At 36.2% G+C, this 18,828-nt stretch overlaps 1 protein-coding gene across 1 annotated transcript; it reads left to right on the top strand.

Moving 5' to 3' along the window:
• Nucleotides 1-1,332: 1,332 nt before the first annotated feature.
• On the top strand, nucleotides 1,333-2,441 carry LOC149141544 (cytochrome b561 and DOMON domain-containing protein At5g48750-like). The gene has a single exon (XM_089447938.1). The coding sequence runs from the start codon at nucleotides 1,441-1,443 to the stop codon at nucleotides 2,218-2,220; it is 780 nt and encodes a 259-aa protein (XP_089304064.1). The 5' UTR covers nucleotides 1,333-1,440; the 3' UTR covers nucleotides 2,221-2,441.
• Nucleotides 2,442-18,828: the final 16,387 nt, after the last annotated feature.

The following is an 18,828-nucleotide window of genomic DNA, read 5'->3' as shown; positions in this document are numbered from 1 at the left end:
TGATTTGAAATTAATTTAATCAAATTTTGACTTTTTGAATTATAACAGTGTAAAGCTTTTGATTAGTTTTGACTTCTTTGGTGTATTCATCCCATATACTATTTAACCTTATTTAACAATATTATTATTTAGTTTGAAATTAACTTAATCAATTTTGATTTTTTAAAATTATAGTAGTATAAATTTTTTGATAATTTTGATTTCTTTGTCACCCTTCCCCTTGTATAGTATTTAATCTTATTTAACAATATTATTATTTAAATATAAATTAAATTTTATATTAAAAATATAAATTAAATTATACAATATTATAATATCATGTAATCAAATTAAAAAAATGAATTAATTTGAAATTACCCTGATCATTTGTGTTTGTGGTTATTATTTGGTTGAGTTTTCTTTGATTTTATTTGAAATTTGAAAAAAAAAAAAAATTATTAATTATATTACCCCAACTGAAAAACAAAAATCACCTCGTTAAACTACACCTTATATCATCTTAAACTACACCTTAAATCATCTAATTAATCATATCATCAGATTCCAACTGGAAAAACAAAAATTCACCTAATTAAACTACTACACCATTCAAAATTGGTAATGCCAGCAAATCCACTCTAGTTAATCATATCATGAGAGTCAACTGATATTATTTAATTTTATTTAACAATATTATTAATTAAATATTAAATTGATTTTCATATTAAAAATATAAATTGAATTATATAATATCATTTAATAATTTCAAAAAAGTAACTTGATAATTTTTGTTTCTTCAAAGTTTACAATAGTGTAAGGTGTTTGTGGTTATTATTTGGTTGAGTTTTCTTGATTTCATTTGGAAAAAGAAAAATTAAAAAATAAAAACATATTATTAATGATTTTATTTGGAAAAAGAAAAATTAAAAAATAAAAACATTTTATTAATTATATCACTCGTTTCCAACTGAAAAAAAAAAAAATCACCTCAGTTAAACTACACCTTAAGTTAAACTACACCTTAAATCATCTAGTTAATCATATCAGTAGATTCCAACCGGAAAAACAAAAATTCACCTAATTAAACTACCACACCATTCAAGATTGGTAATGCCAGCTAAGCCACTCTAATTAATCATATCATCAGATTCCAACTAAAAAAACAAAAAATCACCTAGTTAGACTACTACCACCCTTCAAAATTGGTAATGCCAGCTAATCCACTCTGCGGGGTATTTAATCTTGGATGGAGGTACAGTTACATGCAAGGAATCTCAGATGCTTAATGTCTTCTTCGAATAATAAATTAATTCCCTCCCCTAAAGTCATTTCAACTATTAATACCCCCGGGCCCCCAACTTTCTACAAAACCCAGACCTGGCACTTTAGTTTCTCAGTATCGGATTGCACTACTGAGATCTGAAGTGCCTATTTGCCTGATACATCTCAGTACCTTGAGCCATGGAGGGTTTTCATTTTCTGCCATTGCTACTGGTAGCCTTCCTGTGTCTGCATGTTGCAGATTCTGCAGATACTGCTTGCCCCAAGACTTTCAGTGGGAGTACAGGCAACAATGCCACAAGAAATTATACCCAATGTGTGAAGCTTCCACAGCTGGGTGCAACTCTGTCATGGACTTATTCGCCTGCAAATGGGTCTGTGGATTTGGCATTCAGAGCTAAGCCGGGGAGCTCCTCGGGATGGGTGGCGTGGGGAATAAATCCTAATGCCAAAGGCATGGTGGGCACACAGGCTCTCATTGCCCTGAAGCAAGCCAATGGCACCATGGCCTGCAACACCTACAATATTACTTCCAAGAAGCCACCACTGGTGCCCTCCCCCATAAGTTTCCCTGCAACAGATCTGAGCTCTGAGTTTGAAAATGGGCTCATCACAATATTTGCAAAGGTGGTTCTTCCTGAAAAGAAATTTGTGGTGAATCATGTCTGGGAGGTGGGCAGCAAGGCTGAGGGGCTCAATCCCTCTCCTCATGCCTTTGAGAACTCCAACCTCGAGAGCTTTGGCTCCATTGATTTTACCACTACAAGATCCTCTTCCCCCTCCCCATCCTCTTCCCCATCCTCCTCCCCCCCCTCCTCCAACTCGTCCTCTCCCGCAAGCTCTGGTAGCTCTTCCCCTCCCAATTCCAGCAATGGCAGCATCACCAGGATCTCTGTCAGATTGTCGGTGACTGGTTTATTCTTCTTGGGTTTTTCTGTGATGAAGTTTTGCTGGATCTGAGTTCAGTTTGCAGGTTTTCAATATTATTTAGATTTTTGGTTCTTGTTCTTTGATTTGCCCAAGTGGCGGGCTTCCCAATGTAATATCTTGTTTAGCAGAGATTTGATGGACATATTGCTCTCTGGTTATGGCAAAGTTAGAAATGCCATGAAGTTGTGGTGGAGGCCTGATAATAAAATGTAACTGCTTATATTAGAAATGGTGCTCAGATCGTTCTTTGATACTGTTACAGTTCCATGGATGGATGCATGCGTTACTGTGAAAAAAGAAACATTAATTTTGAGAATATATTCATAATCTATGCTGTATTGTTCATGCCCATGAAAGTATATTTTTGGATCGAGGCCTGTTACTTTGATTCTGTCAGGCTAAAATTTATTTATTTATTCTGTCTTTTGAAAAGAAAAATTATGTTAGGCTAAAATTTTATTTATTTATTGTCTTTTGAAAAGAAAAATTAGAGTGTGATCAGAGCGTGCTAAAAAAGATTTTCGCATTCAACTGTTAATTGATCTCGTGTTTCTATTATTTGCTGGTTTCATATCTCCATTATTGCTAATACCTTGCATTTCAATATTATTGATTTTACATTTTTCACGTTCACAATAAAATGTGATAATTCTTTTATATATTTGTTTAAAAAATAATCAAAATTTATCATTAAAGTAAATAGGTTTAAAATTTATATATTGTGTATTTCGCCTTTAAAATTTATATATTGTGTATTTTGCTTAGAATAGATGGTGTAGTGTTTTATTAAGAAATTTTGGTGTGGAAAAAAATATTATTTCAAAATTTTGTGGGTAAAAATGTAGTTGGATAAGGATTGGTGTGGTTTAACCTTTGTGCGAACTCTCAGTAATTTGATGACTTAGATACCCCTGGATGGTCATTACTAAGCCACAGATTAAGTGTGCTAATCATATCAGGACTCATATTAATCATTGTTAAATTACTTTACATTTTGGAGTTTTTGGTTGGAATTTGGCAAAATAATTTTTCAGGGTTTATTCAGGCTCGGAATAATCAAAATTGGTTGGTTCAGACTGCCATGGCTGAAAATCAATTTGGTTTAGTGTGAGAAACGGCTTTGAAATAATGGTAGTTATCCCAAAATGGAGTGGGGTGAGGAACTAGTCGAGCATAATAAATACTATACTATAATACACTGGTTGATCATAGTAAACTGAACTCGTTGATTCTTTAGTTTACACTTCGTAAAAGGGTTAACATTATCTCAATTTTATAGATTTCAATTTTTTACCAATAATCTTTATATAATATTTTTTTGAAGTAAGAGTTTTTAATATTTATTTATTTTTTAAAATAATTTTTTTAATATTTATGTTTTTAGAAATAAATTTTTTTAATATTTATTTATTTCTAGAAATAACAATTATTAATATTTTTATTTTTAGAAATAAGACTTTTTAATTTAGTATAAATTTTTTTAAATTTAATGCTCAATTTTTCAAAATAATTTTCCCAAATCTACTATTCTTTAATATATCTTTACACCTTATTGTCAATATTCGTTTATGTATATATTACATTAATTTATTCATATAAGGTTGCAATAATTTTTTATTTTTTTTTAATATGATTTTTTTAATTGTAGTTTCTGTCTCTCCTTTTCGCACTAATGAATTAGGTCCCAAAAAAGTTTAGAGTGCGTATTTATTTGTTTTTTTATTAAATGTTATATTGATTAAGTTTAAATTATGTGTATTAATTTTTTTAGATTGACGTATATTTATTATTTCTTTACAGTAAGAGTATAGTAATGAGTTTGTATTTAAATGGATTTAATTTTTGATAAAAAAGTTATTTTTTATTGTAAAATTTTGATTATTAAAAATATTAATTTATAATTTAAGAATTAGTATTTTATGGTAATTATCTTTTAATATAAAGTAATTTTTTCCTGTAATTTATTGTTAAAAAAATTGTCGTATTTGAGTTTTATTTAATTCTGGTATTTTGAGTTTTTTATTGGTTTTTTTTTGGTTAAGTTTGGGATTTGGTGCCGCTAGATTGTGTTGGTGTATGAAGTTATTATAAATTTAAGTTTGGGCATTGATTATGCATGGTTGATGGTTGGAGTGTTTTTGATAGTGTTTGTGGTAAGGTTTTATTATGTATTTATCTAGAATGTTCGTGGTACAATGGTAGACTGTTTTTTTGGTTATTATTTTAGATGTTCTTCACAATGATTTGGTAGTGTTGCAAGTCTCTTATTGTATGAGTATGTTATTGATTTATGTCTAAGTATTTAATGACCTTTGCATGATTGATTTTTCTTGTTTATGGAGTGTTTTTTTTGTAGCGTTGGTGTTAGGGTTTCATTGTGCTTTCATCTAGAGTGTTTTTCGCTTTCTTAGCGTTTTAATGGGATTTGAGGTTTTAATTGTTGTTTTGGATGTTCTCGACAAAGATTTGGTAATGTAAAAGTTATGGTATTTGCTAGGGATTGTGATGGTTGGCATCAAGGGTGTTTTGGTTGTTATGGTGGGATGTCGCCTTTCACCATCGTAGTGATTAGTTTAGTTGTTGTAACTATGTGAATTGTGCGCCTGTGTTTGGAGGATTATTCCATGCTATGTTTACGCTATGATCCCAATAAATTCTTTCTGCTAGTCTGGTGGGGTTGAGTCTTCATTTTGGCATCATCTTCTTGGTGTTTTGTTGGGGTTTCATCTTTATGCTATGATCTTCTTCTTCATGTTAGTTTCACTTAGTTGGCTCAGTTAATTCGAGTTGAGGGCCTCACTGGATTCATGTAGAGTGGTTCCTAAAATTTAGTAGCCTACAATGGGTTTAATTTGAGTTGTAATAATTTAATTTAGTTAAACTGAGTTAATGTCAGTTAAACTAGGTCCAATTATTGAAGGAACTAGTAGGAGGCCTTAGTAGTGGGGTGCAACTTCAGTGCTAACTAGTTAACTAATAATTCCGTGTAGAAATTTGAGTTACCAAGTTGAGATTAGAGTTCAAGGGCTCTTTCTTTCTTTAAAAAATATTTTTCTACACTACTTTTTTTTTCATAGTTTTGATTATTTTTTCTCTGGAAACACTTGCTTTTTGGGTTTTAATATTCATGAACTCATTTTAATTGGCAAAAAATTGACATTGTGAATTATGATGATGATGATGATTATGGTGGTTAAGGTCTGCTAAGACCAAACATTGGTCTATCGGACCTAAAGAAACAAATTATTTATTTTGATTTAAGATTTTATTCCTATGCTCAAAAAGCTTGGAGAGAAGCCTCCCGAGCTCACTATAATTTTGACATTGTAAAAGGCTAGGAAGGTCAGTATTGTAACAAAGATTGTGAAACTGAGATCTAATGGATGAAATATGTTTGACTTCCTAGTACATTTTGTTACGCAGTAAATTGTCACTGTCTCCTTGTCAATCTCCCTACTGTGCCATGAAATCAAATGCACCATGCTCATGCTCTCTTAACTGGCCAAATGACCCACTTTGCCAAAGTTTATTTCATCAGCGCGACTGTTATTAAAATAACCGCGCTGACTGGCAGCTGATAGTGCAACTGATGCGCTGCCAGCGCGGAAGCACACGGGTTTTCCGCGCTGGTCGAATTTCATGAGCCAGCGCATCCTATGCTTGTATTAAGTCGCGCTGACACAGCCTGCTCTGTTATTAAGATGCAACGTCAGCGCACCAGTCCAGTTATGCACCCGCGCTGATCCTGTTTGGGCGAGTTTGTTCTAACAACCAGCGTTCCAGATGGCTCCAGACCTGGTTGTTGGCCTTGTGAATGTCGCCCTACCTTCTATGGCATGTCTGTTCGTCATTTGAGCCACCTTCCTTGGAGATAAGCTCATCCTCCCACCATTCATGGAGACTGCTTCTCCTATTTAAACCTCCACCATTGCCATGAGCAGCTAGTTTTGGATAGTGTGGAATTCATAGTGCTCAGAGTGCTGCTGCTAGTAGGTAGTTGGTGTGACAAGTGTGGATTTGCTAGAGGAAGCTTAAGGAAGGTTGTGAGTATTGCTTGTGTGAGAGAGTTTTGTCTTGGGAGAATCTACCTCCAAGGGTGAATGCTTAAGAGACTTGCTGGCTAGACCCTCTAGAGAAGGACTCAGCGTCAGAACTTTGGTTGTACCTTTCTCTGTTATTGATTAATAATAGATGACTACTGTTATGGTTCCATTCTCATTTGTCTTTGTAATGGTTAATGTGAATTACATCCTTTCTGACTGATGTATAATTGCATTTATTAGATTTCACGCTTGTGTTTGCATTTCTCTCCGTGTGTGCAGGTATCTATCTACAGGGATTGTGGAAGATCGTGACCGGCCAAAGCGAAGGAGTGAGAACGACATCTCTTCATCAAACAATAGCGTTGGAATCCAAGTAGGTGTTCATTGCCTCTCTTTTATTTGCAATTAGGAACTTGCACAGTAGCATTGATTGATTGTTGCTAGACCCATTCTGGGCTAGTAGGGATCGCCTCTATCCGTAGAGGGGATTTACCTCTCCAACACATTTTATTGAATAAATTTTAATTGTTACATGTTTTTATTTTAAATTTGTAAATGAGCTATTTAAATGAATAAAAAACCACCTTTCAATCATCATGCTTGTTATTTTTCATTGTTTTATTTGTCAATTTCATTCTTTGTTAATAATTTTATTTTTTTATTAATTATTTGGTTTTATAAATGTAGATACAATAATAAAAATTTATTCTATATATTAGGATTTTGATTTTTTTTTTTTAAGAAATAAATATTTTGTAGATCTTCAAAATACATTTTGGTTGATTTTTATTTTATTTTATTTTTGTCTTAAACATTGAGAAAACCTATTGTAACTCAATTGTCAAAGAACAACTGGGACAAACATCATTGACTGTTATCCGTGAATACACACCGACTCATAAAAATTATTCAAGGAAAACCACACCACTTGGAATTACCCGTTGGATATCTGTAAGGGCGCATGTTTTCAAACATGCCATATGCCTATGGGTCTTTGGGTCGTTAAGTTGTTTCCTTATGTCTGAAGAAAGTAAGCTCCTAGCGAAGCAAACATAGTTTTAATACATATTTTTCATGTATTTTTATAAAATAAAGATTAAAAACCTAGAAAAATGTAAATAAAAGATTTTTCATATCTTCAAAATATGTTTTGGTTGTTATAATAAATATATTTTTAATTAATTTTAGAAAATAAAGCTAAAATCCTAAAAAAAAAATTAAAAAATACTAATATATTCATTCATTATTTTATATTTTATTTTATATTAATTACTATTTTCTTTGCTATAGTATTTTGTTATTTATTTTGTGCTTATAATTAAAGAATTTATTTATTTTAAATAGATTTCATATACTAAGGAATTAATGTGAAGAATAGTTATCAACAAGAATATTTTTAATTAATATTTAAATCTTGAATTGAGAAAGAAAAAAAAGGTTGATAATACAATGATTTAAAATTGTATTACTTTTCAATATATGATCATTTATGGGTGAAAAGAAAATGTTTGAGAAAAACATTTTATTTTATAATAAAAAGAGATCACTTTAGAGATGAAAGGTTGGAAACTCTAGAATTCATACTTGTGCACTATTGCCAAGAAAGGGAAAGAATTGAAAACCTTAAGTGGGGGTCCGACCAAGAGAAAAAAAGCTTGAACTATTGTTTTCTTTTGAAAATTCAGTAGGTAGGGTTAGAAATCTGGAGATGAAAGGTTGTGAATGCTTGTCTCGCTGATTTTTGAAGGACTAAAGACCATAGAAGCATAAATTAGCAAAATGAATTGGGTTTGTGTATTGTTATATTGCTTATTGCTAATGTTCATGTTTTCATTCACTCGAAAATTCATTATTGGGTTTTGTATACTATTATCTCAACTTAATAAAGGATTTGATGGAAAATAATTGGTGAATAATTTTTTTGTAATAATATGTGGATTGTTTTGGCGCATTGTTGTGAATGGGTTATAAACTTATAACTTTCAATTATGAGAAATGAAACTATTTTCATTTCTAGAATAGAAACATTTTCTTCTTTTCACTAGTTATATTAAGATGTTGAAATGTTAATATTGTCTTCTGTAAGTAATGTTATGCATTGTACTTAACAAATTGCTTAAGCAATGAACTATTTCTTATTTTAAACAATTTATCTTCCTCTCAACATCTTTCAATTAAAGTGTTTCTACTCCCAATTGGGATATATGAATTGGTTCTTTATCCCAATTGGGATAGTTAGGTATAGAATAAGAGGTAGATTTAGTTAGATTAGTTAGTTCTATTTATATTATTAGATTGGACTACATTTAGGTTTAGGAAAGCATATTTGAATGTCTCCTCTCAAGGAGGAATTAATTCAGTGGAAACTTGGCCCACATAGCAGTGGACATCACCATACTAAAAAAGTATAGGACTAATTGGGGCCTTGATCGAGTGAGGATCCCATGTTGTAGGAGGAATTTTTCCACCTATCAAAAATTGGCACTAAAAGGAGGGCAAATAATAAGCTAACCCTATGAAGCTATTCTTTTCTATGTTTTTTTATTATAATGGCTCCTTCCCAAACCCCTATTTGGAGATGTGTCTCTAGACAAGAATCATGTACAACTTCTTAAAGATAATTAAACTCTTGTCATAAATTAAATTTGAAGGTGAGGGCGAAACATCTATATCTAAACATGCTCTTCAATTTATTCAAAATTACATTTCTAACAATATAGTTAATAAGGGTGTCATGTGTATATTGTTCACTCTTACTTTCGAAGGTTAAGTATGTTGGCGGAAAAATTGTAAAAGATAAACCTTGGGTTCAGACATAGGGGCCAACAAAGGATCCACTGTAGTCTAGTGTAACATCAACATTTTCACCTTACTCTAGAGAAGTAAGGTGTCTCACTCAAGGTGTGTCGCGAACTTACTAGGATAGGGATTAGGATCAGGCATAAAGGAGAGTTGCAGAAATATCATCAATCACATCTACTTTAGAAATCATATCATCTTACATATAACCATCACAAATTGTAACTTACAAAGCGTGCAAGAAACAAGAAGCATATACATTTATGAATAAGAATATTTTAAAGAAGCCCATGCAAATAAACACATTTAGAACCATATAGAAATATCGAAACTCTTCTCATTAGACTTAAAGCATCATTACATTATGGTGTTATGGCCTTCAAATAGGAACAAAAGATTCAACATACAAGGTAGTTCAGAATAAGATAAACACAGAATAAGGCCCAGTTCAATAGACTCAGTGGCAACATCTCAGCATATGAGCTATTCCTCTCCCCTTGTTGTCTTTTCCTTTAGATTTTATAAATTATTCTCACCTGAACTGCCAATCTCTTCCTCGAATGCCACACTTTCCTCCTTTGCTGCTTTTGTGGCTTAGCTACAACTACTCCATCTCTCGTTGACGACCTTTGTGGCTCAGCTGCGCTTGCATGTCCCTATATTTTCCACTTGACAACTTTAGTGTTTAACAGATCTTGGTAGACTTTCTCTCTTTCCCTCGATTGTTTCCTCCGCAACTTCCCTTTGGGAAAACTTGGTCAACATGTGTCAAAAACTTTTCCCCCAAAATAAAGGACCCAACAGGCCCCGAACACAATAGATTGACTCATCCCTGATTCAATCCTTAGTTGATGCTGATGTTTCTTCTTGCTACTGCAAGGCTCCTACTTGTTCCACTTCTTCTTGAATAGTTCCTTTGTATGTTGTTGGTTCTCCTTTGAATGAAGGACCCAACTCCGGGACAAATTAGATGGTTGTTGTCTTGAATTGAGTATATTCAACAAGGGCCAACCTCTAGGGATCTATTGGATCTATTTTTTAAGCGAGTCCTCCTCAATCTGTTGGATCTATTTTTTGAGCATGTCAGTTCTTGCAAAAAGATCCTTTTGTTGCTCAAGGTCAGGTGTGGTCAAGGCTTGATTGAACATCTGGTGGGCCTGTTTTCATAAAGTATAGATCGATTGATTTTTCTTTGCAAGGAACCTTGACTAGCCATGAACCTGAATGAAGATTTCATTCGCCTCTTTAGTAGCCTGATGAAGGGAGGCCCTTAGAGAAGCCACATTGTTGATCCTTTACTCAATATCATTGGCATACTGGGTGGCTAGATCAGGGAGCGTGCTTTGGCTTGCTAAGAATGTATTTTGAAGCTTCGTGTTTGCTAAAACAAGGTTGGTGCATGGAGTGGAGATGTGAGCACAACAGTATGAAAGAGTGCAGGCTAAGAAGTCCTCTAGTGTGTTTAGTACTATCTCAGTGGTGGTATGCCAAAGAGATTGGAATTTGGCGCTGATATCATCAACATGTTGTTATGGAACTTTATTTTCTTGGAGAAACTAATCACACTCGGCCACAATGTCGAGAAGTTGTTGTTACTGTTGCTCTTGTTCAGTTGTCAAGGTATTGTGAAGTGCCTATGTTCGATGAGCAACTAGTTGAATGAAATTAAATAATTGAGACGATGACCAATTCTGAAGGTCATCAGGTGTCATGGTAGTAGGTGGAGGGTATTGGTGTTACAGTTGTTGTCCACTGGCAACTTATCTCTTAGAATGTCCTTGGGGTGAATTTTCCCATTGTAGGGTCTCTGCGGTGTGGGTGTTGGTATGGTCTAGAAAAAAATGTGGTGGAAAAATGTGAATGGGGTTGAAGGGAAGAGTTATGATGTTTATAACTTCTTGACCCTGTAGACCTGAGTGAATATGTTAGTCGGTTGTCGGTTGAGGGATTTATGCTAGTAACAAGGAAAACAAAGGTATGGTAACTGAATCCATGATTTCCGGGTGAAAAAAGAGGGTGTCTTTGTTAATGTCAGTGATGGATTGAATTACAGAATCAACCTCCATCTCAGTCTTGACACTGAGGAGGTCGCCAATCGGAGGAAGGTCTAAAATGTGGAGGGGAAGGTTATGCGGGGTGATGGGTGATGGGTTGTGAGATGTTGGGGATGCAGTGGAGGTGGATGGTGAGATTTCTTCAATTATATGTCTGTTGGCGAGAGAGTGTGGTTCTTTGTCAGTGAGATCAATGAATTTGGAAGAGATAATTGTAATAGGTTTGCAGGAACTTGAGGGAGTTTAGATACCAATTGGACAGGTGTCTTGGATGGTGGGTTCAGTAACAGAATGAGGGCCCACTGGGGGAAGGGAGGAAACCACGGGATTGAGTGACATAGTATTGATCAGAATAACATTTAGAAATTCATAAGACATGGGTAGGGAACTTATTGATGATCTGAGATCTTCCAATGTTTTGGACTGATATCATAGTTGTCTCAAATTTCTTCAAGACAGGATTGAGCGTATCTTCTGCTACTCGCTTCCGAGAGGCAGAGGGGCACTTTCTAGGTAGAGACCATGGTAAAATCCCTTCAAAATAATGTCTTCTTGTTGTCCTGGACCTCACTAATGACTTCGGGTCAGGATATGACTTCAATGTGGAATGCCTTGTCGAGAGAATGAAAGGCAGATTGTGCATTTGGAATGCGTCTGGGTTGAAAACCATGGGGCGAATCCAAGTGTTGTTGTGGAAAACACCAAACCATATGACATGAGAATATTCATCTAAAAGAAACTTTGAAATTCCGGGGACGACCTTTGTGACAGTGAGCATCTTGTCATACCAACCAAAAAAGGAGGCCTCATTGATTTCTTTTTTGTTCGGGTCCCCTAATGTTTGCCATGGGGAATACCTTAGTGTAAGGGGTTGATCTTGAGTGACTGGGTCTATATCTCTACCTTTGGGATGGAAACACTTCATCATTTCTAGAGAGGCGACGAGATATCCATAGATGAAGTATGTCACCCGCTTGTACACATCCTAGCAGGCTTCAAAAATTTCATTCAGTAAATAGTTGCACCAATTCAATTGTTCCCCCTTCTCGTAGGCTTATGAAACTGAGATGGTATCTAGAGTGCATTCTCCCCTTGTGTAATGGTGCATAAATTTTCTGCAAATGATGTGACAGGTGAATTTGATGGAGGGAACATTAATCATGTCAATGGAGGCTCCTTTGCTACCACATTGAGTAGCATAATCAGTATAGTAGTTATTGTCACATGTTTTCTTCCCGCCCTTGGAGTTAGTCTAGAATACAGACGACACTTTGGCTCCCAGAGCAGATAGCCCCGTCAACTGTTGGATGTCACTAGCATGTATTGGGTACTCGCTATCGAGCCAGAAGGAACCTCCATGTCGTCATATAATAAAGAACTTGTTACATTGCATGGTCATGCTCGAAGTGCCAAAGACTGATAAATTCCTCAAATTCATCAGCGTGGACCACTCTAATCCTCAAAATTCAATTTTTTTTCCTGAAGAGTGGTTGCCATCCTATCTAGTCATAGTCTCTATGAATATTTCGCACTTGATCATGAGGAAATGGAAGGAGTATGATAAATCGTTGTCGACGAGCGTGGCCTTCTTATATTTACCAAGGAGACTTTCAATTTTTGTCACTCTGGGGTGAGACGGGGGGGGGGGGGGTAACAGTTTTGGTTACCTTAGTCATGATTGTAACCCATTTATTATACACAACAGACACAGGGGGCTTGAATTTTGAATGAGAACTAGGGGAATTTGACACTAAATCTAGAGCGAGCAGTTTGACCACCTAAGATTTTACAATGGAGAGCTTAATGTTGCCATGCAAACTATATAGAAAGACGTGACATGATGCTTTTTATTAGGTTGTTTAACTAATTAATACGATAAATTGCTATACTTGGTCCAAATCATGACATTAACGAATGTTTGTCACCTAGACCTGATCTAGATCACACAAAACTCAAAAGGTGGATGATCATGATGGTCAATTATTACGAGATGATGGGAAAATCCAAAAATTTGATAACCAAAATGTGTCAAGGATATTACAAGAGAGATTTAAACCAAATTATAAAATACACAGGGAATTATTACAAATTATGATGGATAAGATGACTTCCACGTGCATTTCCCCGGCCACAATTTGCTGCGGAGGGGTGCACTCAACTAACTAACAGACCTGACGCAAGTAACTTTATTCACAAATGGCACAAATAACCTAACTGACATAACTTAATCAAACTCAAATTTAACTAAATGACTCTATCCTAAACATAACTATGATTGTCGTTCGGAGATAAAATCAATTTGATTAATAAGAGGTTGGGCCATGTAAGGGCTTTAGGCGTGTGCCATTCACCCACCCAGGCAATATAATTTTGTCCAGTTGCGTGAGTTTAATAGCTTCTGACTCTCACACTTCTGTAACAATGAATGGCCCCAACCAGTGCATTTGGAGCTTCCCAAGATGTTTCAGAAACTTATTGTCATATAAGAGAACCTTGTCCTGGATTGTGAAATACTTCCTTTTGATGTGACGATTGTGTCATTCTTTCTACCTCTCCCTCTCAATAGTCTAGTGAAACTCATCTGAAACCTCACCTCATCCAACTCCCATAGTTCATCTAGCCTTTTTGCAATTGAATCGTCCTCTAACATCTGAGTGGCCTATGCAATAAAGAGGTTGAGAATGATGAACTTGGAAAGTGCTACAACTTCTCGACCATAAACAAGCTGGAATGATGTGTATTTATTCAATCGTTTAATAGTGGTACAATAGGCCCATAAGGTATTTAGTACCTTCTCATCCCAGATGTCTTCGTTAGCAGAACAAATCTTGGTCAGTCCCTTCTCTAAGATTTTAGTAAAAGCTGTGACAATGTCGTTCGCTTGTGGATGGTAGGGGTTACTTTTATGGTATTGGATCAAGAAGTTATGTAGCAATGCAGTGACTGTTTCATTAATTAAGTGGGTCCCCTAGTCACTTGTGAGGCTCCAGAGGCACCCAAATTGATTGATTATATTCTCGAATATGAACCAGGCAGCGGTGTCTGTAGTGAAATCTTTAACTGGTGCGGCTTCAACCCATCGTGTGAGATAATCGGTAGCAGTAATAATGTACCTAGCATGTGAGTGATGCATCGTCAGATTAAAAAGTCCCACAAAGACCACAACCAACCTTTTGAACGCTTGGAGTGCCCACATAGGGTGTAGAGGAATTTCATCCCCGTGTGATGGTCGTCCAACCCATTGGTAGATGTCACATTTCTTGACATATTCATTCAAAAATAGGGAAGGTTTGAGGAAGGTTGGACAAATTTGCTACAAAAATTGCTTCCTAATGATGAAAAGGTAGTAAAGGAAACTCATGATGAGAACAAAATAAATGTTAATCATGATTTCATAGAATATAACGCTGGATTGAAGACCCACCATATCCCAAAGATAGATATGAGGAAGTTTGATGGCAAGGATCCAGTAACTTGGATACTACAAATGGAGCAATATTTTCATCTACATGATGTGAAACCACCACAAAAGGTACATATTGCATCTTTATATTTAGAACCGAATCAATTTGTATGGTATAGAGGGATTTGTTCTCGTAAACCACTTGTCACCTAGTCAATTTTCACGGAGGAAATGATAGCACATTATGAGGATACAAAGAGCACCACCATCTTTAGCCAATTGATAAATCTCAAACAAAAGGGTTCAATGGTAGAGCACATTGAGGACTTCCAAAAATTAAATATAAGGGTAAATGATATTCCAAAGAAGCATAGGATTGAAGTCTTGATAGGGAATTTAAAGGATAACATCCAACATGAGGTTCGCCTTTGGGAACTTGATTCAATAGAGAAGGCATACAAGTTGGCAAGGAAAATTGAAAGAAAAATTATGGCAACAAGGAAGCCTACTACTTATAACTATAAAGATGGAAGTGTTGTTTCTCCTAGCCTTCCACAACCTACAAGATTGACACCAGAACAATTTGAAGAAAAAAAGAAAAAGGGATTTGTCACAGTTGTGATCTAAAATAAACTAAAGGTCATAAGTGTGCTGAGAAGAAATTAATTTACATAGACGAGGAATAAGAGGAATAAAAGGAAAAAGAAACCTCAAAAGAAGAGGACATACACGAGGAACCAACTCCGGAGAAAGAAGAAATGAATTGAACCATATCTTGTAATGCATTGAAAAGGATTACCACTCCTCAAACTCTCAATATAGAAGGACATATCAAGAAGAAAACGGTAATAATGTTGATTGATTCAGGTAGTACCCATAATTTTATTCATTGTAAGATAGCCAAGGAATTGAATTTTTTTCTATATCCAATACCAGAGTGTCAAGTAAGGTTGCAAATGGAGGAACCATAAATTGCTCTTGAAAGAACAATAATATCAAGCTATCCATGGGAGAATATGTCTTGAATAGTCCAATGATTTCCATTCCAATGAGTGGGGTTGATGTTGTACTAGGAGTCCAATGGTTACAGTCTTTGGGGATGATAGATTTAAATTTTCAAGAACTTTTCTTCAAATTCTTTTGGAAAGGAAAGGAAGTTGAATTAAGGGGTATCACAGGGAAACCAGGAAAGATAATCATCTCTAATGGCATGAAAAATATTCTAAAGAAATAACAAAGGGGCGTACTTGCCTACTTATGTTCACTAGGAGTTCAAACAACGAAATCATCTATTTTTCCTAATCTCCAAAAAGTCTTGGACAATCATTCTAAGGTTCAAAAAATGGAAGATCACATCGATCATCAACAACAATTTCTCCAACTCTTAAAGGATAACCTCACTTTGGCACAAAATCAAATGAAACAACATGTAGATCAACATCGCAGTGAAAGAATTTTTGATGTAGGCAACTAGGTACTTTTACGTATACAACCATACAGACAAATGTCCCTCAAGGAAGCTAAGAAGGATAATAAAGTATCACCAAAGTATTATGGTCCTTACAAGATGTTGCAAAATATAGGTACTATGGCATACAAATTGGAGCTTCCTGCATCTTCTTGAGTGCACCCAGTTCTCCATGTTTCATGCTTAAAGAAGGTTATAGGTGGAATGTTGAAAAGTGTGCAATAAAAAATGCTTGTTGAGAATGCAACAAGATGATGGAGCTTAGTGGAAAGGAGTCGCCTTCACTAAGTGGGCCCGCAGGAAAATTATGGCGCAAGTTCTATTTTTGGATCCCAGCAGGGATGATCACAACAGGAGTGACCACAACAGAGATGATCACAGCAGGAGTGATCACAGCAGGAGTGATCAAAGTCTATTTTTAGACTGGCTATCAAAAATAGAAAAGTCAAATCTTATTGTCTCATAATAATATTTGGACTATAAACTTGATCTTATTCTCTTGGAGCACTTCAGCTTGAGCTACAGATGTGGCACATGCAGCTGTCAGAAGGAAGTACACTTTCTTTGTGGGTCAGTTGAGTTGTTGCATGCATGACTTCAGTTAGAACTCAATCAGTTGAGTTTGGTGGAGTTGATTGTAGAGTTGGAGTTGTGTTCAGTTTGACTTGGTTAAACTAGTTGTAATTAGTCTAACTACAAATAGACTAATGATGAATTAATTCACTAATTATTAACTCATAATGCAACTATAGAATACATCATTTAACTTAGTTTCATGTCAACACATGTTCAGTTCAGCATGGACAGGTGTTAGAGGATCAGATTGCTATCAATTGTGACTATAGTTGTGCATGAGGATTTGCACAATCAAAGGGATTGAGTATGCCAATGAATTGGCCAATACCAAGTATTATAGCCTCTGCTCACGTCTTTCCCAGTGTGAGTGATTCTTTGGAGGTTAAATACGAGTTCGGTAAACCATTCTCGTTCATTCTTGAGCAGGTATTGAGCTATGGAGGCAGGGAAGCAGCAGGGGAGATTTGGAGATCAGATCTGAGCTGTATTGTGTGTAGCATGTGGAGATAGTACTGAGTACTTGTGAGGAGTATTTTACTATGTATTGTTACATGATTCAATCACTATAATATACAGATAGTTGGGGTTTTTAGCGAGATGCTTTCCCCGGGAAAATATTGTGTTGATATGTGTGATTGATGCTTCTATGTACGCCTGTGAATGTTTCTGCTTCTGTAAATTGATGATCAACATAGAGGAGGTTATGTATTATGCATGTTCCGCTTATAAGTGTATAATCAGGATAATCTCTGTGAATATGTGTCATATTATTCAAAATTTCTACATGGTATCAGAGCGAGCTGATTTGTAGAAGAAGTTCTACATGATATCAGTGCTATATTGATCATCAGATCTATTATTCAGAAAGTGTTTACATTTTATTTCTTCAGGCAGAGTCTGTAATCGGGCCAGGTAGCCTCTGGATTCATCCTTCTTTTGGAAGGTGAGATATCCAGTGAATGCCCAGACAGTCAATCTCTGTACAAGAAATATTTTGTTCTCACGAATTCTAGATTGGAAGTGGTTGAGTTTTTGAGCTGGTGGAATTCGAATTTAATTCCAAAGCAAGAGATAAAACTCAAAAACAATAAGTCTAAGAATGGAGACAGTATGCCCCAATATCTCACGAAGTTCACCCAATTCCGGGATGAGCTGGGAAGTGTGGGGGTGACTGTCAGATGAGGATGGTGAGTCTAGCACTCCTTGACCTTCCTAAGAGTTGGCATAGCTACCAGGACTCAGTGAATGGAAGGGAGAAACTGCCAAATTGGGAACGACTATGGTCGGATTTGATGCAGGAGGAGATTAGACAGAGCACCAGAGACGGTTCTTCATCCATGCAGGATGAGGAGAACTGTGCCTTAGCGAGTAAGGTGAAGAAGGGGAAGGAGAAGGGTTCTCTTTCCGAATCCAGTTATTCTAGTGGTGGGAAGAAGGTTGACAAATCAAAAGTGCGATGCTTTCGTTGTCATGAGGAGGGTTCACGGGTCAAGAACCTGTATGATCTCGAGGTTCAAGATGCATGCAAAGCCTTGAGCAGCGAGGCAATTGATGGAGACTTGGTGGTTGAGAGGGAAGGTATGTTACCTCTCAACATGCAGAGCTAGAAGAAGTCTCAGATGATTGTGGAGGAGCCACGATTGGTGCAGCAACTTCAGGAGGTTGTGGAGGAGCCACAACAAGGGAAGTTGAGAGGAGATCGAGTAGAGACATCTACTCATCCAGAGACCTCCAGTAGGGGGAAACTTCGAGCCAGGTGGGCTGAGGGATCGCATGCAGCCATACCTCTAGGTAGGAGGTGGGGTGATGTGGATTGATCGTCCCAAGGAGTAGGGGCAGGATCCTTGAGGTACCCAACCTCTTGGATGAGACCTTGCTACGGGAGCCTTGATGTGGAGTAGCAGGAACTGACTGATTGGGTAGAGACAGATGCGGATGGAGCGGCAGAGAGAGAAATAGTGTAGGGAATCCCAGGACAGCGCATAGCTAGCAGGCTGCAGCAATGCGAGAGGCACAAGTGTTTTGCACAGTGTTAGGTGGCACAGAGAGGTGTGCAATGGTGCGAGATGCATGGAGAAGTTACAGTAGCACAGATGTCAGAGAGGGAGCACTTGTTAGTAGCAGGTAGAGCTTCAGCATTAGAGGATGTTTCTAGCCCAACAGGGAGGTCAGTTGGGAGGTGCAGTGTGGATGCAATGCTGGGAGATATAACTAACAACAGCACAGATGCAGTCAGAGATAAAAGTGACAGAGGCTAGAGCAGTCAGATACTGAAGAGCACAGATATGCAGAGTT

The sequence above is a fragment of the Pinus tabuliformis genome, chromosome X (genome assembly GCF_031772625.1).
Source record: "Pinus tabuliformis cultivar Carrire ecotype Pingquan chromosome X, CPIR1, whole genome shotgun sequence".
NCBI classification, from domain to species: domain Eukaryota; kingdom Viridiplantae; phylum Streptophyta; class Pinopsida; order Pinales; family Pinaceae; genus Pinus; species Pinus tabuliformis.
Note: the sequence above shows the minus strand (reverse complement) of the source record. Positions and strands in the feature narration are given on the sequence as shown.